Genomic DNA, 22,863 nt, shown 5'->3' on the forward strand with positions numbered 1-22,863 from the left:
ACTGAAGTGTGATAATAAGTCTTTGTCAATTCTCGCCAGGTGATCGTGATTTGTCGAGATAAGCCATTCGGAATACTCACAATGTACCGTTATGATCAGTTATGTAATAGGTTTATTGTTCGTCGTTGTAAATATTTGACCTTTAACCCGTTGTTAATAATATTGATTATATCTACTCGTCTGGTTGCCGTAATACTCCATGTCCTTGCATGGCCTCAATGGCTGACCAGAACTCGGGGACCAAATATTGCAAAAGGGTCTGGCAATCAAAATTGTCGTGCGATTCAATTATGCTCACAATGAAAATGTACAAGATATAATACTCTGAAGACTCATTGTTCAACAGTCACTGAGTTAAATAAAGAAAGCGGTTAATCATTCGGACTTGTGGGCGAGTCTATTTTGAAATATGTCAAGGGTGGGTGTAAACTGACCAACGTAAATGGTTGTTGGTACACTTACTTCTATTCTAAGAAATGGAATTTAGTGAAAGTTTTGTGGGCATATATTTTTATTTTCACTTTATGTGTAATATTAAAATTTCAATTTAATCAGAGTAACTTCACCTCTGTTTTCTTAGCAAACGATAGTACTGGTCACTCATCCTGCTCACCCCTTTTTAGACTACAATGCAGGAGTCCACCATTCATCTGTTAGGAGATTACATCACGGCAATGGTCAGTTATTGAAGAAAGTGACCACGACACTAAACATTGTGTATTTGCAGCTCGACTGTGTCGGGTTGCTCTTTACCGACTTAACTTTCGAGAACTATGATATTTTGGAAATAATATGGAGTTACATTTGTTTTTCATTAAAGTGTTATTGCGGTGACCTCGTCTATTTTAACCGGCCGCATAGGTAAATGTAGATAAAAAATGGACAACCGACTGTACACGGATATTAATTTCATGAGAAATTTGCATAGTGATTTCAATGCTTATGCTGATCCTATGCGATTTATGTTACCCCAGACTCAAAATGTGAATGGGAATACTTATAAAAACGTGCCGGATGACAATGGCAACGAGACAAACTCCAAGTACGGAAATGCATCAACACCCGATTCATCAGTCAGTTGTGAAAGCTCAGCTTCATCGCCGTCGTCGTCGCAATCAACTTCTTCGTTGTCGACGTCGTCACAGGAAACATCTAAACAGAATAAGAAGAGAAAATCAGGTAATATGTCATCAGTTATGCATGCATGCTTTTTTTTGTTTGTGTGTGTGTTTGGAATGCTGTTATTTTCTAACGTTTGACACTAAGTTGGATGTACATAATTTAGTTCATTTTTTCAAATGTTGGTATGTTTTTGGTCTTTTTCTTTTCCTTTTTCTACACAGACGTCGATGTTTATTTATTGAGTTCATTTTTGCTGTTGATGTTTACTCACGATCATGTAATAATTTGCTATCTTGTACATTATTATGTGTAAACGCTCGTTTAATTGATATACAAAAAAAACCATCCACTAAATGTTTCAATTTTAAAGTATATTTTACGGATCACACTGATCTTGAAGAATTTCAATTTTTTCTGTTTCATTTTTTAAATTCCGATATAAATTTATATTTTTGCATAGCTGATCAAAATGTTTTTTTTCTTCTTCAAAATACCTTCTAATGGCTGGAAGAGGAGGAAAATATCAACTTGTCAATTTTAAATATATATATTAAACTTGTTTTTGCTTTTTTTGTGTATCCCAATATCAAAAGCCGCCTGAAGTCCAGCGGTTGTCGTGGTTTTGTATGTTCATTGTTACTCGTTATACGTTTTTTTTGTATAGATTTAGGTCGATGAATAGTTTCATTTCATTTATTTTGGGCCTTTTACCGCTTGCTTTATGGAATGGGTTTTGCCCATGATTGAAGACCGTGTGGTGAAGTCTACTTGTTCGTTGCTTGGCTGTCTCCATTGGCAATCATACCAAGTCCTATTTTTATATTTCTTGGATAAATACTATTACGAAATTATCAAGCTAAAAATGAGTTTAGACGAATGAAGAATATGTTTTCAATATCTTATTTCTTTCGTAATTTTTACAAACGTTTCAATTGTAATGGTCTTACCAAGACTTTAATTGATGGCGTACATTATGTTTATTATACACATGGGATACTGAAATAGTGAGAACAACAACACTACTTTTATACGATTTATGTTTCATTGTTATAAAAAAAAATCGCATGCACACAATAATATTTGGTTTCAAAGTTTTAAACAAATGTTTGCCTTCTTAACTTTATGGGGTTTGATTATTAGGCCAAAAGATAGCATGTCTCTTTCCTGCCACCTACCCTATTTTTGTGCCTACCCGTAACATTTAATGGCCATTTTGGCTCAAGCACTGTTAAAGTCAGATTGCTCCTCCATTAACTCAATGTAAAATGGTTTGAAAAATAAAATAATGTCCCTACCTACATGTACCTACTTGCTGGTAGCAGGAAACAAAACTATATTTTTTGGGGGTCTAAGCTTACATGTACACGATCATGAATATTATACTACTCAAGTATCTACACTAGGTAGTTAGCTATGGCGCGAAATCGGTCCAATGGAATATTAGCATTAAAAGTATATATATATGTAATATCCAACAGTAAAGAACGTGTGACAGTCTAGTGTAAAGTCTGAATTTATTGTCAAAACCACAAATTTTAGTTGGTTTGACCGCAGAGTACTTTTGATGTTGGTTGTTCTATATCTTTAGGGTAACTAAAATCCGATTCTGTACTGTACCATGTATTCCTTTGCGTAAAATACAAACCCCACCTGTATGGAACTAATGTACCATACATATCGTTACTTCAAATGTGAACTCACCGAAGCTTAATGCATCTTTATGTACATGTTAATTGAGCAGGTGGGGCGAAGCTGGACGTTTGTGTACAATGGAATCTTTCTTCCCTGAATGGTTTTGTAACCAGTCAAAACCAGAAATCTTTTGGCAGTTTTACATAGGTTTCATTGTATTTTGAATACGAGTCAGCTAAACTAAAACATTAATGAGTGTGTTCGATCAATGCAGTACTGAAGTGAACAAGTGATTAGGCTGTGGATATTGAACTTGTCTGTTTATCATCAGGTGTGTTTATTGAACATTACACAATCCGATTACCAGACTACCAAGAGAGGTACTCTGTGGGGCTTTTTGGAAATGCAGGGTTTAAGGTCAAATGGGGCTATTTATGGGGACTTTGGCAAAGATGGGTTTAATGCAAGAGGATTCTTTGGGAACATTTTAACTTGCGCAAATAAATGAACATGGAGCGATCATTTCAAGGGTTAAGGTGACGTAGAGACGGAGATGTGCAATTGTTCAATTTTGTTGCTTTTCAGAACGAAAGAAAAATAATCAGTAAACAAACAGCTGACACGCAATGAAACAAGGGAGTGCGACCTTAGCGTGTACACTGAGAGGGTACATGTGCATTATACTATAAACTGAGCATTCGAATATATCCAGCAGTACATCTGATCACAGGTCAGAATGCCGACATCAAGCGTATTAGGGCGTTCATTAATACGTACATGTAACATCGTTTTTACATTGAGTATGATGGAACATTGCATTGCTGATCGAAAATAAAAAAAAAAACAATAACAAAAAAAAAATAATAATAAGAGAAAAGAAACACACACACACACACACACACACACACACACACACGAGTAATTGCGGGTAGTAATTTCATTGTATTTCATTGCACGCCTTGGATTTTTACATATTTTCTTGTCTGATTTGGTGCAACCGTTTTGAACAAGATGGGTATTAGGAGTATTTTAGGACACAGGTCACTATTCCGCAAAGTCCATACTAAACCTATTGATGATTACTCTGAAAACATGAATAGCTATATAGATTCGAACCTATCGTAATTCGAACAGGGAAACCATGGTGTAATACTAGTATCTAATTTAATAGAATCGGTTAACTACAAGCTTAATTTATCACTGGAAACGAGCGCTCTAAGTAACCTTATTAATGATCCAATCACATCAAAAATAATTCTCTGAATCTTTTCATCCATTGTCTGATAAACATGTACGTTAATAATTACCTTTGTCACATATTGTGTATTCCCCTCGCACCTTCTCAGTACATGTATAACTTGCACCCCTTCGGTCACCTCCATTGTGAAGCAGACGATATTGACCTTCGTCTCGTTCTCGTCGCTTCCGGCAAGAATGGTTACATAGTTTTTGTGTTGAAACATTAATAAGATGGCGAAATATTTCATAATAGTTATATTCGTGGCTAGACCATTACAGATAACCTTGTAATAAGGTCAATTGGGAATTAAAACAACTGAGCTAAAATAAAGGAAAAGGGGTGTTGGTTTTAAAGACAAAAGAGACAATCACGCTTATTTCTCCGGTAATGTATGTTGAAGAGTAATCAAGGGAACCAAGGTTATAGCGGTAATCAAAAGAATGTAATCCAGGGACAAAGACCAGACATGGAAAACAGACATACATGAAAAGAACATTAAGTAACTAAAATCATACATACAAAGTAACAAAAGTAAATGAGCAACTCGGACTCCACTAAAACCTGGGAGCATGGACCAGGTGCACCGGTAGGGTAAGCGTCCTCTGCTTTTCTAGAAACACCCGCCGAGTTGCTCATAAAAAGTCAAGTCCGGGATAGACAAACGAGGAAAGGAAAACTATGACCCGTTGAATAAATCACTTTTCATGGTACTGATGGATACATCCACGAGTTCATGATGACGAACATAGAAGTGTTTTGCAACTAAGAACGCAATTAAGACTCGATGATAGAAATATTTATTTACAGCAACACACTTGTACACAAAATGTACATTAAATACACAACCTTTCGTAAACATCGTGAAGCTGTACGATATTTGCTAAGAGGAAACACGGAGAAGTTTCATAAATTTGTAAAACCTAATAGTTTTAAAAAAAGAGAAACGATACTTGTAAAATATAAAGAGATGTACAGTCATCATGATAAGGATAATGCATTGTTTAAAATGAAAACAAGTGGGGCAAACAATTTATCTTTCCAACTTTTCATCTTTTCCAAGCATCCGAGTTAACCCCGGATTTTAATGGATTTTGCTTAGTGTGTAGTTACAGATCTTATTTGTTGTACGAATTGTTTTTCGTATGTTAAACTATTAATGTTCCCGGTGTTGGTTTGCCCATTGATTTCCCACGTTTTTACCTTCAGTATTGCTGCTTCTCTTCTCTTAGTAAAATAATTTCAGGACTGGTTATCTGCTTTCTTATATTGTATGTTAATTGCTAAACAAAAAAAAATTATAAAATGAGACTAAAACGGTGTTGCCCATCATTAAGCACCGTGTTAACTATAAATGTTTCGTTAGAAGATGAAAGTGAAAAGCAAATTATTATTCTTCTAGCCACGTTAGACAAGCTTCAATAATGTTATACTCAAAGTTGTTCTTACGTCCTGAATTATTGCTGTTTACAGCAATTTACAAAATATTCTTTCAAAGGAAGAAAATGTAAGTGGGCGATCATCGGGTCATTTCATTAACTTGTTTTACATCGCATATTTTTGTTGCATATTCACTGAACTGAGAATATGACATGTCTGAAATTTTAATTAACTTTTTGGTGTCATCACGACCTAAGGGCAGAAATTCACCTATAGGTTACAACGACCCAGTATTTACTTCAATGAGAAAAGCAGCTGAGTGAAAGAATAAAAGGAGACTTTAGATCGATAAAACAGCCCAGGACAACCAGCCATTAAGCAGCATAGTAAAAGATAAAACGTCACGGGAATGGAGATGAATATGATCCGTTATCGATGAAAGAGTTTTAGGTCAATGCTGTATAAATTATTTCTGGCTTGTTTACCAAGTAGTTGAGCTGTGAACGTTAAAAGAACTTTTAAACGTTTTTATGACATTCTTTATTTTTCGGGATTTCGACCTATTTAAAGATAGACATGAATAGTCTTGCACTTGAAAACAAATTCCGGGACCTTGATAAACGATTTGTAACTTGCCTGATAATCACGGAGTTTCAACACTTAAATTACTTTTATATATTAGCACCAGAGCAGCTTTTAAGAGTATATCTATGTACATATAGTTCAATAAAAATAAGAAATCAAAAGCAAAATGCATTTTGCATTCAGAGAAATATATACATGTACATGTTTTCATAAATAGTTTTCATAAGTAATTTTGTAAATTTAAAATTTAATATTTTCTTAACTTCATAACAAAACCATGTGCATGTATCATGCTTTTGGTTATGTACATTTTTAGGCTCATTATCTCAATATGTATACATTTGTATATAACCGTTAGAAGCAAAACTATGGGGCAAATTTAGGATGGACGTGCATATGTCTCCAATACCCCTTGTCTATTAGCCCATGCGTTTGTTTCAGTACTGTGCAGTTCATTAGTTCAACTTCCACCCTTTGTTGTCCCCCTATTGTTCTTTCATACACATCTACGTACATGTATGTTGCCAAACCTTCCTACAATGTTTCATCAAAGCGGCTTATAGGAGGATCCTAAAGATCGATTATTTCCCTTTGGAGTTTCTTCATAGTAGTTATATTTCTTCATGTATTATTGTGTATCATCAAATTAACTGACAAAGCGAGAAAGATCGTCATGAACACTTTAAAGGATCGTGTATATTATATATTGCTGTACGTGTTTTTGAACAACTAAGTTAAGTTTGAATTCATACCAATTACACTTTCTTTCAAAAGCCACTCAGAAGAAAGATCAACTGACCGAAATTCTTCAATGGGATACATTTAGACAGCTAATTATAGAAGGCAATTCAACATGAGATTTATACTCTCAAATAATGTGTCAAAACAAAGCCGATACAATTGCTCATGTCAATCATTGGTATAAGAGAAATGGATTATGCTTGCTGGCCGGTTTCAGCAGCTCATCCTTAGATGTTTTATTGATCCATAAACACACGATACATTTCAGTATCATTTTCTACGATTTATTTATTTGTGTTTAGGATTGGTTTTAGATGCGACGACTGCGATCGAATAAGTCTATATTCTAGCTGTGACTTAGTTCTTTTACCAAATACGTTAGGGGACAACCATTTGATTCTAAAAAGGGGATGGGGCTGACAGTTTTTGGAAATAAATATTTTGACCTTGAAAAAGTTAAAATTAATATTCTGTCCTACATCTCATAGAATATAAGTAAATTTTCTTACCTCAATCCAGATAATTCGTACAGTGAAATGGAAATAAATAATTTTGCCCGGAAAATTTTGTTAATGTTTACTCCTATTTAGCACAAAAAAGATTTTCAACGAAAAGGGGGAGTCTAACCCCTGGCCCCCTTCCTGGGTCCGCAATATGTGTTCAGTGACAGTCTGGTTTTAGTGCTATGTGTGAATTAATACAAATTAACATTTCATCTGTTTTCTCTTTTGCGACACATTAGAATTAAGTTACGAAGATTGATGTAATGAGGTGTTGAGCCGGGGCCCTTATTAAATTGACACTTTTAAATGCTATATATTTACTCAATATTCAAAATTCGTTATTAGGCATTGCATCATCAACACACGATTGATGCATGATCGTTCACATATTACTAAGTGTAAATTTCAGAAACCGGGTTAATGCACATTTTTTTATATCTTTATTAGAACCGCCACCGTATTAGTTTCCCAAAAGCACTAATACGTGTACGTGAACACAAACAAACAGTTGAAGGTTACTGCATATTCATATACAAAGTTGTAGTATCGAATTGAAGAAACACATATCTGAAAACTTGGTCAATTTTTTAGAATCTTGTTATTACACCGGAAATGCAGAAAAATGAAGTTAAATGCAATTTAGAAAAGATCGCAGCCTAAAACATGCTTTAAGATATTATCTAGGACTTCTCCCTGTTACAAATGCTATGTGGGTTTCTTCACAGTTAAGTTTTTCATATCGTTATTGGAGAAAAATGAAGTTAAATGCAAGGTTGAAAAGATCGCCGCTTAAAAATATGCTTAAGGATATTGTCTTGAACTTCTTTTTGATAGAGATGCTGTATGGGTTTCTGCACTGTTAAATATTCAGACCGGAAATGCAGCAAAATGAAGTTGTAGATGCAATGTTGAAAATATCGTCGTATAAAAGCGTGCTTAATGACATTATCTTGAACTTCTTTTTGATAAAATCAAATTGCTAGATACGCTGTATGAGTGTGTATCATTTCTTCACAGTTAAATTGTTCTGACCGGAAATGTAGCAATGGAAGGGAAAATCACCGCCTAAAAACGTGCTTTAAGGCATCATTTTGGGCTTCTCTCTGATAAAATCAAATAGAGCTGTTTTATTGGTATGCAGCATTATATTTCTTCTCAGTTAAATTGTTCTGACCGGAAATGAAGAAGAATATCTAATACCCCCTGACATGTTGTTCATTACTATCTATTCAAATTAAGGTGAAAAACGAAACCGTTACTTAGCTGTCCCATTCAATTTATTTCTATGTCAAATTTTAACACTTTTTAAATGATGTGTTTTGGCAGAACTACGAAAAAACACCAGGTATTAGGTTACAGTATGTATCAAGAGTAATTATTCTAGTACCTGTGGACATTTTCAAGTACATGTAGAGTTATCGAGTTGGTTAGCGCACAGTAGGTAACACAACTAACCGGTAATGTGATGGTTAACTGATACACTGGTACTACGTATCACTTCATCAATCAATGGTAGATACAGCCGGGGGTATTCCTGGGTTGGGACCCCCACTTTGTTTAATTTTTAATTTTTTGGCTTATTTAAAGAGGAAATGGACAAATGATAGCCTGAAACTTCCTTTCGTAGATGAAATCTCTGGATCTGCTACTTCTGTGTACATGAAGCCTCTGCTAAATAGAATGTGGGAAAAAATATAAAAAGAACTACTCAAATTTGCAAAGCAGCTGCCTTTTCACAGTTCTTGTTGGCATGAAGAGGCGGGGCTTATTACTGAGCGTGACAGAGGTGTAAAAGATTTGCTATCTGCGCAGAAGATCTTAAGTTAGTCTTCACATGTACATATTTGTTCTCTGTGTGCGATCGTCTATCCGTCCATGAAAAATTTTTTTTATCAATAGTAAAACTGCTTAAGTATAAAGAACATAGTAACGTAGACCATGACAAGTGAAATAATGGTTTAAAATAATATTAAATACTGAAGGTCATAGGGTAAACCTTCAAAAATTCTGGGCAGTCACCGTAATCCGACATTGTAAACATTATAATGTAGTACTACAAAGAACAATGCCTAATAGTAAACAAATCGGCAAAGTATAAACACAAGTTATAAAACAATGTATTCTGGCTAAACTGATACCTTCATCTAGTAAGTATATCAAGTCAATTTCTCAAACAGTAATAAAAGTTCGGACAACCTTACCCCTCGGAAGGATCACAGTTCTGTATATGATGATATGAACTGAAATGCACATCAGCACAGTCTACTTAGAATTGAATAAAAAACATAGAAGTCAATGTAATAATTTGAGTCTGGTTTTGATGAGAAAAAAAAACCTGTCGAATTGGAGAATTCTGAGTGGGTCGAATTTGAGCATAGACGCTGCTTTCGCTATTTCGTAAAATTCCACGCAAGCTCACAAAACGGACTGTTTTCATTGCTTGAACTTTTCAGTCGGACACGGGAAATCGTTATAAAAGAGAGAGGGTACTGATAGGAATAGCAACATGGCCTTTCATCTGCGACTCGTATGATCATAACATACATACAAAGAATGTCTAGATGTTGACCCATTTAATCTCCGTTGACTTCATCAAGTTTTAATGAAAATCATACTAATCATGTCTAATTTTGTAATTTTAACCTATCTAAAATGAACAACGTTGGTTTTTTGTTTGTTACATGAGTAACAGCCATAATTGAAAATTATTAGAAATTAAATATTCGCACCAATACCTACACTGGCTTCTTTATAAAATGAAATTAACCTGCATATATAACTATTTGCTCCAAATTATTCCTTACCTTTACAGAGAGAAAGCTAAACTCCCTGAAAACTGAAGTGATCAACTATTACGCGAAGATGTGTAATATATGTTTAATTTTTATGAGCGACACCTAGTGGTTGCTCTCTGTCAGTGACCGGTCAACGTTAGTCGGTCAATAACCTGCACGATCAATACAACACACTCTTCAAAAGACATTTTTATCCCAACATTCCATTTCACGCTATCTTCATTTATATTTGAATAGATATATTGCGTTTACAGTATATTTTACGCAACATAAGACCAAAAAATTTAAATAATATAGTCTTTGTTAGACGTCTGTTAACTTTCGTTTATTTACTACAATTTTATTAAAACTTATGCGATCATTTCGAAATTTTAACACATTGTTCCTGAGGACATAGCTGAGTGCCCTATAGTGTTTTTTTCTCCCCCTACCCCTTTGAAAATACTGGGCTTAAAAGGGAATATGGGCGTAATTATGAAAATTGAGGGAAACAGTTTATTGTTCAGTGGCGGATCAAAGGGGGGTGCAGGGGGTTGACACTCCCTTTTAAGCTCACGTGGCCGAAGGCTATGTGAGCTATTGCCATCACTTGGCGTCCGTTGTCGTTGTCCATCGTCGTCTTTAATAATTTTTTAAAACTCTTCTCCTCTGACACTACTTGACTAATTGGAACCAAACTTGGTATGAATGTTCCTTTGGGTATCCTGCAGATAACTGATTTGGGAATTTTTTATCCGTCTGAAAACATGACCGTCGTTACTAAAAATTAAACATAGGAGTCAGACTGTAGTTTTTCGCATACATCTCCAAAACAGTTATGTTCAGCCAACTCTGACGAGGATTTAAGTGTTCAGCGTGATGAGATCTATCTGTGGTAAAATTTTCATTTTAATCTGTTCAGCCATGTTGGAGTTATTGCCTTTTTTGAGTTTTTTTCTATTTTTAATGTTATTATTTTCAAAAATCTTTTCCTCTGAAACTACTGGACAAGTCGTAACCTAACTTGGTGTGAATGTTTCTAGGGGTATCCTGCATTGAACTGACTTGGGGATTTTTGATCCGTCTAAAAACACGGCCACTAAAAAAAGAACATAGGATCAGACAGTAGTTTTCAGCATATATCTCCAAAACCGTTAATTTTAGCCTAATTCTGACATGAGTAAAATTGTTCTGCATGATGAGATCTATCTGTGGTCAAATTTGCATTTTAATCTGTTTAGCCATGTTGGAGTTATTGCCTTTTTCGACATTAGTTGCTATTTTTAATGTTATTATTTTCAAAACTCTTCTCCTCTTACACTACTTGACTAATTGGAACCACACTTGGTATGAATGGGGTATCCTGCATAAAACTGATTTGGTGATTTTTGATTCGTCAAAACACATGGTTGTCGTATCTAAAAATTGAACATAGGGGTTAGACAGTTGTTTTTCGCTTATCATATTTTCAAAACCGTATAGCCAAATTCTATCAATTGCTGAAATGATTCTTATTATAAGGCCTACAAAAGTCTCCAATGAATCAAAGTTGTCAGACGACTTCTTGTAAGAGTTATTGCCATTGAAAGATGAATTTTTTTTACAGTTTTCTGCCAATATCTTGGAAACTATAATAAGATAGAACAAACTTTCAATTGCTGAAACGATCCTTCTGAAAAGTCCTACCAAAGTGTTCTTGAGTCAAAATTTTTGGACAACTCATCATAACTTAACAAGATGAGCGATTCAGGCTATGGGAGCCTCTTATTTTTGGAAAATGTGTCATTTTCAGGTGTAAAATTGACAAACAATGACAAATCGTGTCGTAGCATCCCCTTTTCAAACTGTCTGGATCAGGCCCAGTTGTTAGCCAAATTGGGGGGATTAAGATGTCAATGTATTCCATTTGAAGTTCTGTTTTATAAGTATTCCACTGGGTAGGCTTATCTTGAACCGTTTAAGAGTTAAACGGATTCGCCAATTATTATGTCGCGGGATGGGTGGGTGCACTTTTGAAATTTAAATATTGCTGGTTGCCACAACCATTTAAATGAAATATACGGACTTTGATTAAAATTGCCTTTATTGGCGAGTTCCCATGGAAAACAGTGCACAAGTACTTTCTCTGGAACGGTAAATGTTTTAATGGAACATCCCTTATATAGTGTGTGTACAAACATGTTATAAGGCGAAGTGATGCATTTTGTATTTTCTGAAAAAAAAATGTTTATTAAAATCAATAGCAGGTTACTGCATATCTTTAGAACATGGGCATAGTTAAATTAGAGATACATGTACATGTTGCTTGATTTGTTTGTAAAAGGGTACTTAAATCAACCAAATTGTTGTTCACGATCCCTAACATCCTCTTTCTCGATCAATCTGCAACGCTTCGCTTCTGTTCACGATCATTTCTTTCGATTGACAGGGGTGAATTATATTACATGAACTGTATCCCACCGAGCTTTAATGAAAGGTTTGCCAATTTCACTCCCCTTTGTACATTAAAATATTACAAATTTGTGTCCATACCTTGCATGTGGTGGCGCGGTAGCCCACTACATTTGTCTACGAAAATTAATACTTTTAAAGGTTAGAATCTAATATTTTTCATTGCTTTGAGCAACCTATCCGGATCTGATATAGACTGGGTTTTTTTACGAAATGAAACAACCGGATTTACCAATCTTACAACTGTATAATATGTGTAATACCACACGAAATATTGAATTTCATCCCTGTAGTTATTTTAACCAATGTGAAATTGATCGTAAATTATGATGTCACAATGCTATTTTAGATTGTGACGTCATTACTTACGACCAACTTTACTCTTACGACTTTTTGTGAATTCGACGCCCGGTCTTTTCTACTTACAGGTACCCCATACATACCAAGTTACATGGACCTCAGCCAAGGACCAGAACCTTGTGTCGTCTGCACAGACGCGGCAACTGGATATCATTACAGGTGCATGACATGTGAGGGTTGTAAAGGATTTTTCCGTCGAACAATTCAGAAAAACCTCCAGTACCATTGTAAATGGAATCAGGCGTGTATCATAGACAAAACAACAAGGAACCAGTGCCAATACTGTCGATTTAAGAAGTGTGTGTATGTTGGAATGGCCGTTGACTGTAAGTATCGCTTGATTTTTTCGGTTCTACTAATCATGCAATCGGAACTGCTCTGCCTCTCTCTGTAATCGGATGCGACCGAGTAATTACGAGTGTCCTATAAACCGATTTTGTGAAAGTGGATTTATATTCTTACAATTCGAAGGTATACGGTAAAATAGCATAATACATTATGTATTATTTCGTGTTTAAAACATGTTTAGAACCTTTTTGGATATACAGTGTATAAAATGTTGTACATAACCGAACTTGTAAGCAAATGTTTTCAAATGTCGTACAAAGCCCATACTCTCTTAATACGTGCACGAAGTACTGTTTGAAATTTAAATATATTGAGTTTTATTATTTTTTTTTCATGAATGAATTCTATATGGAAAACATCTGTTTTTCTAATCAAATAAAACGTATATTGCAGTTTTTTCTTAGTAAGAGAATCCTTTTTTATTTATGCTTTGATCTGAGCTCCAGGGGCCAACAGCACCTTATGAAATGTTTAATTCGACCTTATCCTTGGAAACAATGGTTTGATCTTATAAAAATGTCCTTTTTGGTTTTATGTGGTATTAAGTGTTTGAAAAAGATAATGTTTTTTTTTTGCAACTTCTGAACACAAGGATACCCCTTTGCTCTTAACTCTGTACCTTTTATGCTCCCTACATGTATAGTTTGTGAGTTACATGACAAGTTATCTTGTAGCTATTAAAAATAAAATAAGTTGATAGTTTGTGACTTTTATGATCTAATGTGTAATTCATGAACATAAATCATTTCTTTTTTACTATTTTTAATGTCCCCTTTGGTTCCAGTTTCCGTGGTTAGGTAAAACCTCGATCCAGCAATCATTGGTCCGCTTGAGACCAGGGTCACGGTGCGCATTGATCAATTCCTTGTCCCGGTTAATGCAATTTTTCAATTAAGAAAAAACTTTACATGAATGTCAACGTTTAATGTAAATAAAAACGGCCTCTTTAGTACCAGTCCATATAAATTCCAGACACTGCCTGTAAAGTGATTCATGGTGTAGAAAAACCCACCGAACAAACGGTGTTTTTGTGGTCTACATATGCTATATTTATACGTGACAATAGTCCTTTCTATATTTAGATCTGTACTTTTGAGAAAACTAAACTTAAGTTTATTCTCCCACTATAAAACCAACTAAATTCAACGAAATTAAGAACGATAACTCTTGTAAAGTGCCAGTTTCATACATAATCTTCATATTTTTTTATCCCAAAAGTGCAACTAAGACTGGTTATGTGTTCTGTAACTGTTTCTGAATTAGAAATAAAAATTAAATCGGCGGGTTTTTTGACATGAATGAATCACACTCTGTCTGATGTGTGTTTTTTTTTTTTTTATAAAGACTGCTACTTCACTTGCTTGAAGCGCCGAACTTGTATTCTATCATGATTGGTAGATTCAGAAAGTTATTTTAATTCTCGTTGCTAGGATACATCAAACTGTTTCATCTCAACGTTTATTTAGCTTTTCTTTATTTCCTGTAGATACCTTTGAAGTTGTCTTCTTTTTCGTTCAACAATCGGCTGAAAGTTAATGTAACCTGAAGTCGATAAATAAGTGGGTAGTTTCCCCGTGTTCCTCTGCTATCAATGCAGACATACTAGCATGAGTTAAGAGGCGGATCCAGGATTTGAGTTGGGGGGGGGGGGGGCGTTTATTGAATTAAATGCCGTGCAAAACAAGGCAAACTATATTATGGGATGAGACTTGTGGTGAATTTTTTTTTCTTACCGATTTAGGGTGGAGGGCGTACGCCCGGTACGCCAGTCCTTGGATCCGCGCCTGGAGTTGTCATGTGTTTTAACCAAAAAATACGTGTATTATATTTGCTTCTTTTGCTATTTCGTACCCGTTTAAATTTGCCTTAGAAGTTCTTAAAGTACGTAAAGAATTATATTCCAACAATTACCGGTTTTTAACCATTTAAATATGAATATAATACTACTTATCATAAAGATAAATATTTGCTGAGTCCATGACCTTGTTTAAGGTCAAATTTCTAATCTGGCCATGGTTTATTTAAGGTAAGCCATTGTGACCCACTTACACCACAAGTTCGGTTCTAAGTAAATAAATACTTGCGGTTCACCTTCTGTCATGTCCACGTGTGCATCATATACAGCATTTGTTAAACTTACTTTTCATACGCATAAAAGGTAAAGGAAATCAGATACCGGTAACACAGTTTCCATTTCAGAAACAATTCCGTGATCAAACGCATGTACACGTATCTAGAACTGTTTTTTTTAAAGCTTGTCCAGAATCTAGGCCAACGCCAAAATGAGGTTATATTGTATCCCGAGACTATGCATGTACTTTTGACGCAGCCGCTAAGTCGTCACTGTCGTCCGATAACTTGAATAAAAGTAGGCAGCTCTTGATAAGTTTTATTACGGGCTTCCATATATAGCGAAATGAAGGGTGTTAATACGTTTTAGGTCATTGACCCAAAAGTTCAGTAATTAGGAACCTTAAAAGGTTCAGATGAAATTCAAACATACAAATGTTCGCGTATACATCTATACAATTGTATGATAGTGCTTTATACACAACGATCAGAATGGGTTTAATTTTGGGGGTTATGACCTTAAACGTACAGATGGGTTAAAATTATGGAAACTCCATTTTATCAATGTTTAACTACGGGGTGTCAATTTATGTCGCATTGTTTTACCCCGAGCGACGGCCAGCCCATGGTAAAACAATGATAAAAGTGAGTTTCTGTGATTTATTTCGATTCTAATAAGACTAGCTTCTTCATATTTTTGAATAGACACAGTCTATGAGTTGCACGAAATGTTGGTCATGTGTTTATCACTTTTTTTACCATGGCTGTGAGCTCTGGGTAATAAGAAGGATGGAGTATAAGGATCTTTACGATATTGTACTACAAGCTACAATATCACAAAAGGAAAGTTCGATGTCTTTGAATGGATTTGGGCCCTTATCTTTTAGGAATAAGAGGCAAAAAGAGGGACCCGAGATACCATTTTGGAATCATTTATTTCAACCTGCTGAGTCAAACGTTTAATCATAATCCAACATCAGATTTTTGTTATCATACCCTTAAGAAGCAGAATTGTGGGTTATTGAGAAATCATATCTCTGTGCGTCCACCTATTTGCCTGTGAAAGCATACATGTTGACTAGGAAAAATACTTGACGAATATATTAGTCAGAGTATAGTCGTTTCTCGATTATATTTGGCAGTTGTATTATTACAACGATGGCATACATGTATATGTATGTATATAACTTATGCCTTAATTAAGTACAGCTCTGACTTAAAACCAGAAAGAAGATTATGATAAGTGATTCACGCATATCTGAATCCTAAATTCTTTTGATTGGAAATATTTCAGTATCTTAATCCTAAAAATCAGTTGATTGGAAATTGTACAGAAACTATTCGATAATAAGAGCACAAATGAAAGTTGGTCACTGGAGATGGCCACAGTCTAATACAGAAAAGTGCGGAAAATGTTCCCGCCTCAACTTTTACACTTTAGCCAGTAAAAACTATTTCTCTGTACAAATGTATATAGCAGATCAAAGGAAATGAACGCAGGGGGCGTTGTTTTAGGATGTAACAAATGTGTTTGAACAGTTTCATCGACTTTTTAAGATTTAACAAATAACTCCTTGGCTCATTTTATAGACAGACCCATACTTTAAAATTCTTGAAACGTCCGTTCATAAGGCTTGAAATGCAAATATGCATAACAAAAAGCAGATAAATTTAAAATAAAAGATGAAATGAGTAAATACGAGGTATATTTTTTGGGAAGACCAGAATTATATTACCAATAAGAAAAGAGGATACGAAACTCATTGTATCCTATTGCAAAGTCCTTCATATAGTTACTTGCAGGGCTATGACCTTCACAGGCCGCTAATTTTGGAGTCTATAGAAAAGGCCCATTGCAGCATGCTAAGTCCCACGCATCGTCTTTGGGCTCGCTAAGATATGCTCGTTGATGTTCGTCAACTATCTTAGCATCATACTGAATACGTTAAGATAGGTTAGTTCCGGTCGCATCTCCCAGGCTGCAAGGGTGCAGACTTGTGACAGTCTGCCATGTTGTCCCGTGGCAGCTCACTCGGATAGACGCCTAGCAGGTAGCTAATACCAATATCATCATCTAGAATTTGTGACAGCTCGCTAATGATTGCTCTTGCAACGTCCTAAGCTTGACCTGTGCCTCTGATATCAGTGGACATTGCCTAGGAATGGGTTGTTATCACTTCCCAATCAAACAGATAATGGAAATTTGAGGGATTTTGTATGAAAGTACGTCAGTACATGTCAGATGTTCTATATCCAGTTCATTAGGTGTTGTTTGTTATCTGGGAAATCTTAGAATAATATGCATGAAGCTATTTATACATATTTTTGGCATGTTTCATAGAATGATTTAAGATACGTGTCAGTAGTAAATAGCAAATATATTGGTCTGTCTTGAAGTTTATGTGTCGAAAAAGTGTATGTTTTTGTCTTGACTGTTGTACTTACAAAATTCACATTATAAACTGGCTGGTCCTTATAGTGATGGTTATCACCCTTTACCCGCAACTGCTTTCCCCCCAACCCCCAACCCCCATCTGTATCGATCTAGGTATATTGCAATTGGAACTACTAGGCCAATTTCCTGTCTAACGAGAAAGGATGAGTATTGGGTATTTTAATAACAAATATTTTTCAGGACACAGTATTATAATAGATACAAATAAATCATCATATTTCCGTATTTGTTTTATCATTTGATTTAACTCATGGTATAGTGTTTATAAATTTGGCTTTATCCTCGTAAAGGTCATGTTAAATTATTCTAAATAATCACACTGATATTTTTTACATTGATGTACTTAGAGACAACGATTTTGGTAAGCAAAGATTACCTTGATACCAATTCAGAGAGACCTGTTTATCTAGATTGTGATAACAGGTACACACACACACACACACACACATTTATATATATGTATATAATTATATTTATTTTCAGTGGTTCTAAATGAGAAACAAAGAAAGGCAAAGCGGAAGTTGATAGAAGAAAACCGGAAGAAGAAACAGATTGATGCCATGAAATCCAAATCTGCCGACAACGGCTGTGTTCATGATCTGATGACGGATACCGACAAACATCTGATTAACGAAATAGGACAAGCTTACGACCAGACGAATGTAGCCGCCCCATCAAAGGTATTGCTTTCAAATCACCGTTTTTTAAGCTTCTTGATACTGTGAGAAATTACTGTATAGAAAAAAGGAACAGATATGGTGAAACGCCACAAATGCACCATCGATCGTATAACCTTTATAATCGTATAGTGATCACCAACTGTTCTTTATTAAGTGTAAAGACACCTTTAAAGAAGCCCTGAAAGGCCCGACGACAAAAGTAGTGCAATCCATGGTTACAAAACGATGACACTTCTTGAGCATAAACTAAAAAGTCAGAAATCGACACGAAAACACATTCATGACCATCATCTCCTGACTGTGGACATGCGTATGTCTGCGGTGTCTTTATAGCCATTGTCCTGAAACAAACATTCAATTACACAAAATGCAAAGTTAGTTAAATATGTGTTATCGGTATTAACCCTGGAAAGTAGATCTCATACTTTCTCTATAAAAGATTACAGACCTATGCGTTGATTGGTCATGCTCACCGCTCAAGTTTGCAGTTTCAAGACCAAATACAATAAATACCAATCATATATATTGCCAGTCCACGTGTTTCCCAACAGCAGCATTATAATCTAATATTTAGGAAGAACTTGATCCAAAAATCAATGGGATACAAAAAAGTACTCAAAACCCAAAATCATGGAAACGGGAAGCTAAATCCTTAACCGAGAGGCTCTGCCAAATGAATAAATCAAATAAATGTGTAATGTTTAAAACTAAACAGAACTGTTGATAAATATATGACTTCCAATCCCGGCCTTTGAGATTTCATTATCGATGGAGATCCTTTTTAAACCAACACAAACATTTTGGTAGACTAAGTCCAGAAATTGTGGTTTATCTAAATCAAACAATTTTTTGTACAAAGCACAGATAATACAAGCCGTAATCCAAATCGCAAACATATTATATATTGCACTAGTACATGACTAGCTGATATATAATTAAGAGTCAGATTTATGAGTGCTTAATTTAAGCATGTTCGCTGCTCTTTTTAAGAATACAAGGATTTCAAAGGGTTGTGAAATCTATCAAGATATTTCATGCTAGAACAATATACTATGTAGAAAAAAAGATGGATCTGTGTTCATGTTTTGAGATGTAAGCAATTAAAATTTGGACGGGAATAGGATTTCTCTAGATTTTCCATTGGTTTTGTCTAAGTAGGTTTTATCTATTGGTAAAAACTTCGCAAGTAACATTTTGATAGATAATATATTTTTCCCGAAGGTTGAAAGCAGTGACCTTGAAGAGAGGAATTCTGAAACATGGCAGAAACTTGCGGAGGCTATGACGCCCTCTATAGTGAAAGTTGTTGAGTTTGCTAAAGGAGTGCCAGGTTTTATTCAGGTAGGTTATATAAGTACAATCATGTATATCTCATTCGCTTTTGGCAAATTCATTTATTTGTCTACAGTAAAATATTGTCTTTACTATTCACATGATGTCATCACTGACTGGAGTAAAATACTTTACTATTTACAAGTAATGACATGCTAAATATAATTTTAATTTAAATTTTGATAAACCTCATCAAAATAAACTGGCTGTTGATTTTGTCTGAGATAGTAGAAAACTTTAACCGTAGACACTAAAAATGTGATTTACAAATGGCTGTTCAATGGCAGATGTCAACATTTTGTTGTTTTATGGAAAGATACTAGGTTATATTTAAATATATCTTTTCATATACATCCCTTTGTTTTCAAATTTCTACAAAAGAAGCTAGATAGTGCTGGTTTTTCAAAATAAATGGCCATAATTCCTGAACGGTAAATTTTATAGTAAGACATTCTTAAACTGTCTATTTTCATTGGTTTACGGCATTGCAATATAAAATAAAAAGGTTTTATTTAGACAATGTCTAAATGTGGACATTGAGAATACATATGTCAAATGTAATCCAGTTTTTTTCTAAATGCAGACAAACTGGTTTATTTTACAAACAGTGCTGGATATCACACCTATATTTATATAACCACCGTTTTGCTTGCTTGGTAATAAGGAGTTGTTTCGGTAGATATCACACATATATTTAGTCCTCTATAAAAACACTATTTGTATGTTAATGAAGCCGGGGTTAGATATCACACCTACACCCCTGAAGTCGTTTTGACAGGTAGTATTTAATCAATGACTCCGACTATTCCGGCACCAGGATCCCTTTTTCACTATTCCCGCTGTAGTATGTTATTTTATGGAAAAGATATCTCCTTGATCATGTACACCTCGGTCCTGAAAACGAATTTCACTTTATAATGAGTTGGCCCGAGGCATTTGTGAAAAATACATCACTTGTTCTGAGTAACAAAAGCAAACTTAATATCATGGAGTTTTGTTAACTTGTCAAGAAAAAAAATAATAACAATGATCATTGCTTTTTAACGGAGTAGTTTTCTATAGAAAGTCTAGTTTTGTTCGTGTATAAGAAACCAACATGATCAAAGGCCAACGGCATTAACACAAGTATAAAATGTCGTGAAAGGCTTTTTCTTGTTTTTTTTTAATACATTGTAGTTGCCTCGACCTGATCTTATCTCTAATGAATAAAGACACAGCTAAGTGTCAGTCTTTGTAAGAATCATGCAGTGGGTGAAACTTGGTATAAAAAACACCATTTTGAAAGTTTAAATTGAATATTTTTGGGCTATTAGGATTATGAAAAAAAAAGACCAGATTTCCATATCATTTTGTTAAATTGAGTTTTAAATTTTACTGAAATGCACTGGGAATGAACATTTTAAGGACTGATAACTCTTGACAAAAATCTCATTTTTCTAACATTCTATTGACAAATTTCTGAGCAAATCCAGTGATGAAGAGATCAAATAATGGTCTTTTCAAGAAGAGAACGCCTCCTTGGGTGAAATTATATTGTCGGATCGGTGTGTTGTTGACATGCATTTTACTATTTTTTCCCGTTTTGCCTGACTCGTACAGAACTTACATTTACACTAAACAGCCAATTTGCTAACTGACCCGAAGTGACCTTCGGTGTGGTCAAGCACTTTCTATATACTTAATATCTATTTTTCTCCTAGGGCTACTTTTAATGTTTGTCCATTATAGCGAAAACACCCACCTGCGTGTGATTAAGTTAGGTTTTACTTTATTTAAAATGTTTTTATTTTATATAGGACTGGAGAGTTGAATTATTGAATTTTACTCTGCTGGTGAAGTTAAAATGTACTTATTGTAAATCACCCAATATTTAAAAAGTCTTGTTTCTGCTAGTAAACCTACTCTCCCTCAAATTTAACACGAATACCGTCCCTAATGAGAGTTATGTAAGATTTTTTAGAGCTGTTTCTTAGGGTTGTTTATTTAACTGAGCTGAATAAATGTTGCAATTCATTCTATTTTTAAAAAAATTGTAATGTTCTCTTAAGATTATGTCAATGTCTCAATTTATTTTGGTGGTGGAAACTGAAAAAACGCAGTCATAATTTGTGGATATTGTCGTTTTAAAATGCGAAACTATTTTTTATTAAGAGACCTTTCTAGACATTACACTGAACAAAACAAAAACATGTTGAAACCAGCCATTCTTTGAAGTCTTATCAAATCAGTTTCAATTTATATTAAACCCCATGCATGAAAAGCGAATACTCGCAAGAACCAAAAAGGTTTTCCAGTTGAAGGTTAAGAGGTCAAAGTGTTCAGTTTAGACAGGTTTAAATGTACCAGGATAATATTTTCCCGCCAAATAAATAAAAAAAGGTTACAAACGCACTATTTTGTTTGCGGACAAGTGTTTCTTTTTGCAACTACATGAAATCACAAGCATGAGATCGTAAAAAAGAATTTACTGTCTTAAGATTTTATCAACGAAAAAGAAAAAAAAATCATATTTACTATTATATTGGAACATTTTCAGACTTGTCATTTTTTTCTTAACGTAGGACACGGTGACCTGACAATTTATAATATAGGTATAATGTACACTGTGTATAGTGTGGTCATTGAATAAATTATTCAGTGACCCAGAATAAATTATATTCTTGTCTCTTAAGTAGCAGTCTTTGTAAGAATCATGCAAAATCTGAAAATTATGATACACCCCAAAAAAGACTATATATTTTTATTTTTGTAATAAAGTTGTTTTATGGGTCTATATTGTGCAGTGTAATTATTCATTCAAATCTGCCTGCTTTTAGGAGATAATCAACATTGAAAATCTAATAGATTCTGTTGAATTTGAGTGTCATTTACAGAGTTAACCCCCTTAATTTTGAAATTTACAGTGCATTCTATATCATTTTTATCTCCTATGAACATAGATTATACAAAAAACCACATGTTCAGTCCCGTTTACTATACCATTTTCAACAAAATATCAAAAATAAAAACATGTAGGCAATCCAACCATGAATCACATTTTGCCCGATTCTTATGTGGAGTGCTACTTAATATTTCGTTGTCTAATCTATCTTCTATTCTTGACCTTTCATGTAAAGACAATAAATACCAAGAAAAACATTGCTTTGTACGTAATACTACTTGATTTTTAAGGAGGGGTCTTGTTTGGGTTATA

At 34.6% G+C, this 22,863-nt stretch overlaps 1 protein-coding gene across 1 annotated transcript in view; it reads left to right on the plus strand.

Moving 5' to 3' along the window:
• The first annotated feature begins 685 nt into the window (after window positions 1-685).
• LOC148599537 (thyroid hormone receptor beta-A-like) overlaps window positions 686-22,863 on the plus strand; it is a 30,796-nt gene continuing 8,618 nt past the window's right edge. The window contains exons 1-5 of the mRNA XM_088558950.1: window positions 686-1,179; window positions 2,662-2,664; window positions 12,854-13,111; window positions 18,142-18,338; window positions 19,560-19,679. Coding sequence (XP_088415076.1) covers window positions 879-1,179; window positions 2,662-2,664; window positions 12,854-13,111; window positions 18,142-18,338; window positions 19,560-19,679 — 879 coding nt within the window. The 5' untranslated portion in view covers window positions 686-878. The remainder of the gene's footprint in view (window positions 1,180-2,661; window positions 2,665-12,853; window positions 13,112-18,141; window positions 18,339-19,559; window positions 19,680-22,863) is intronic.

This window comes from Perna viridis, chromosome 13 (assembly GCF_037379345.1).
Source record: "Perna viridis isolate PV_CMFRI_1.1 ecotype Kerala chromosome 13, ASM3737934v1, whole genome shotgun sequence".
Classification (NCBI taxonomy): domain Eukaryota; kingdom Metazoa; phylum Mollusca; class Bivalvia; order Mytilida; family Mytilidae; genus Perna; species Perna viridis.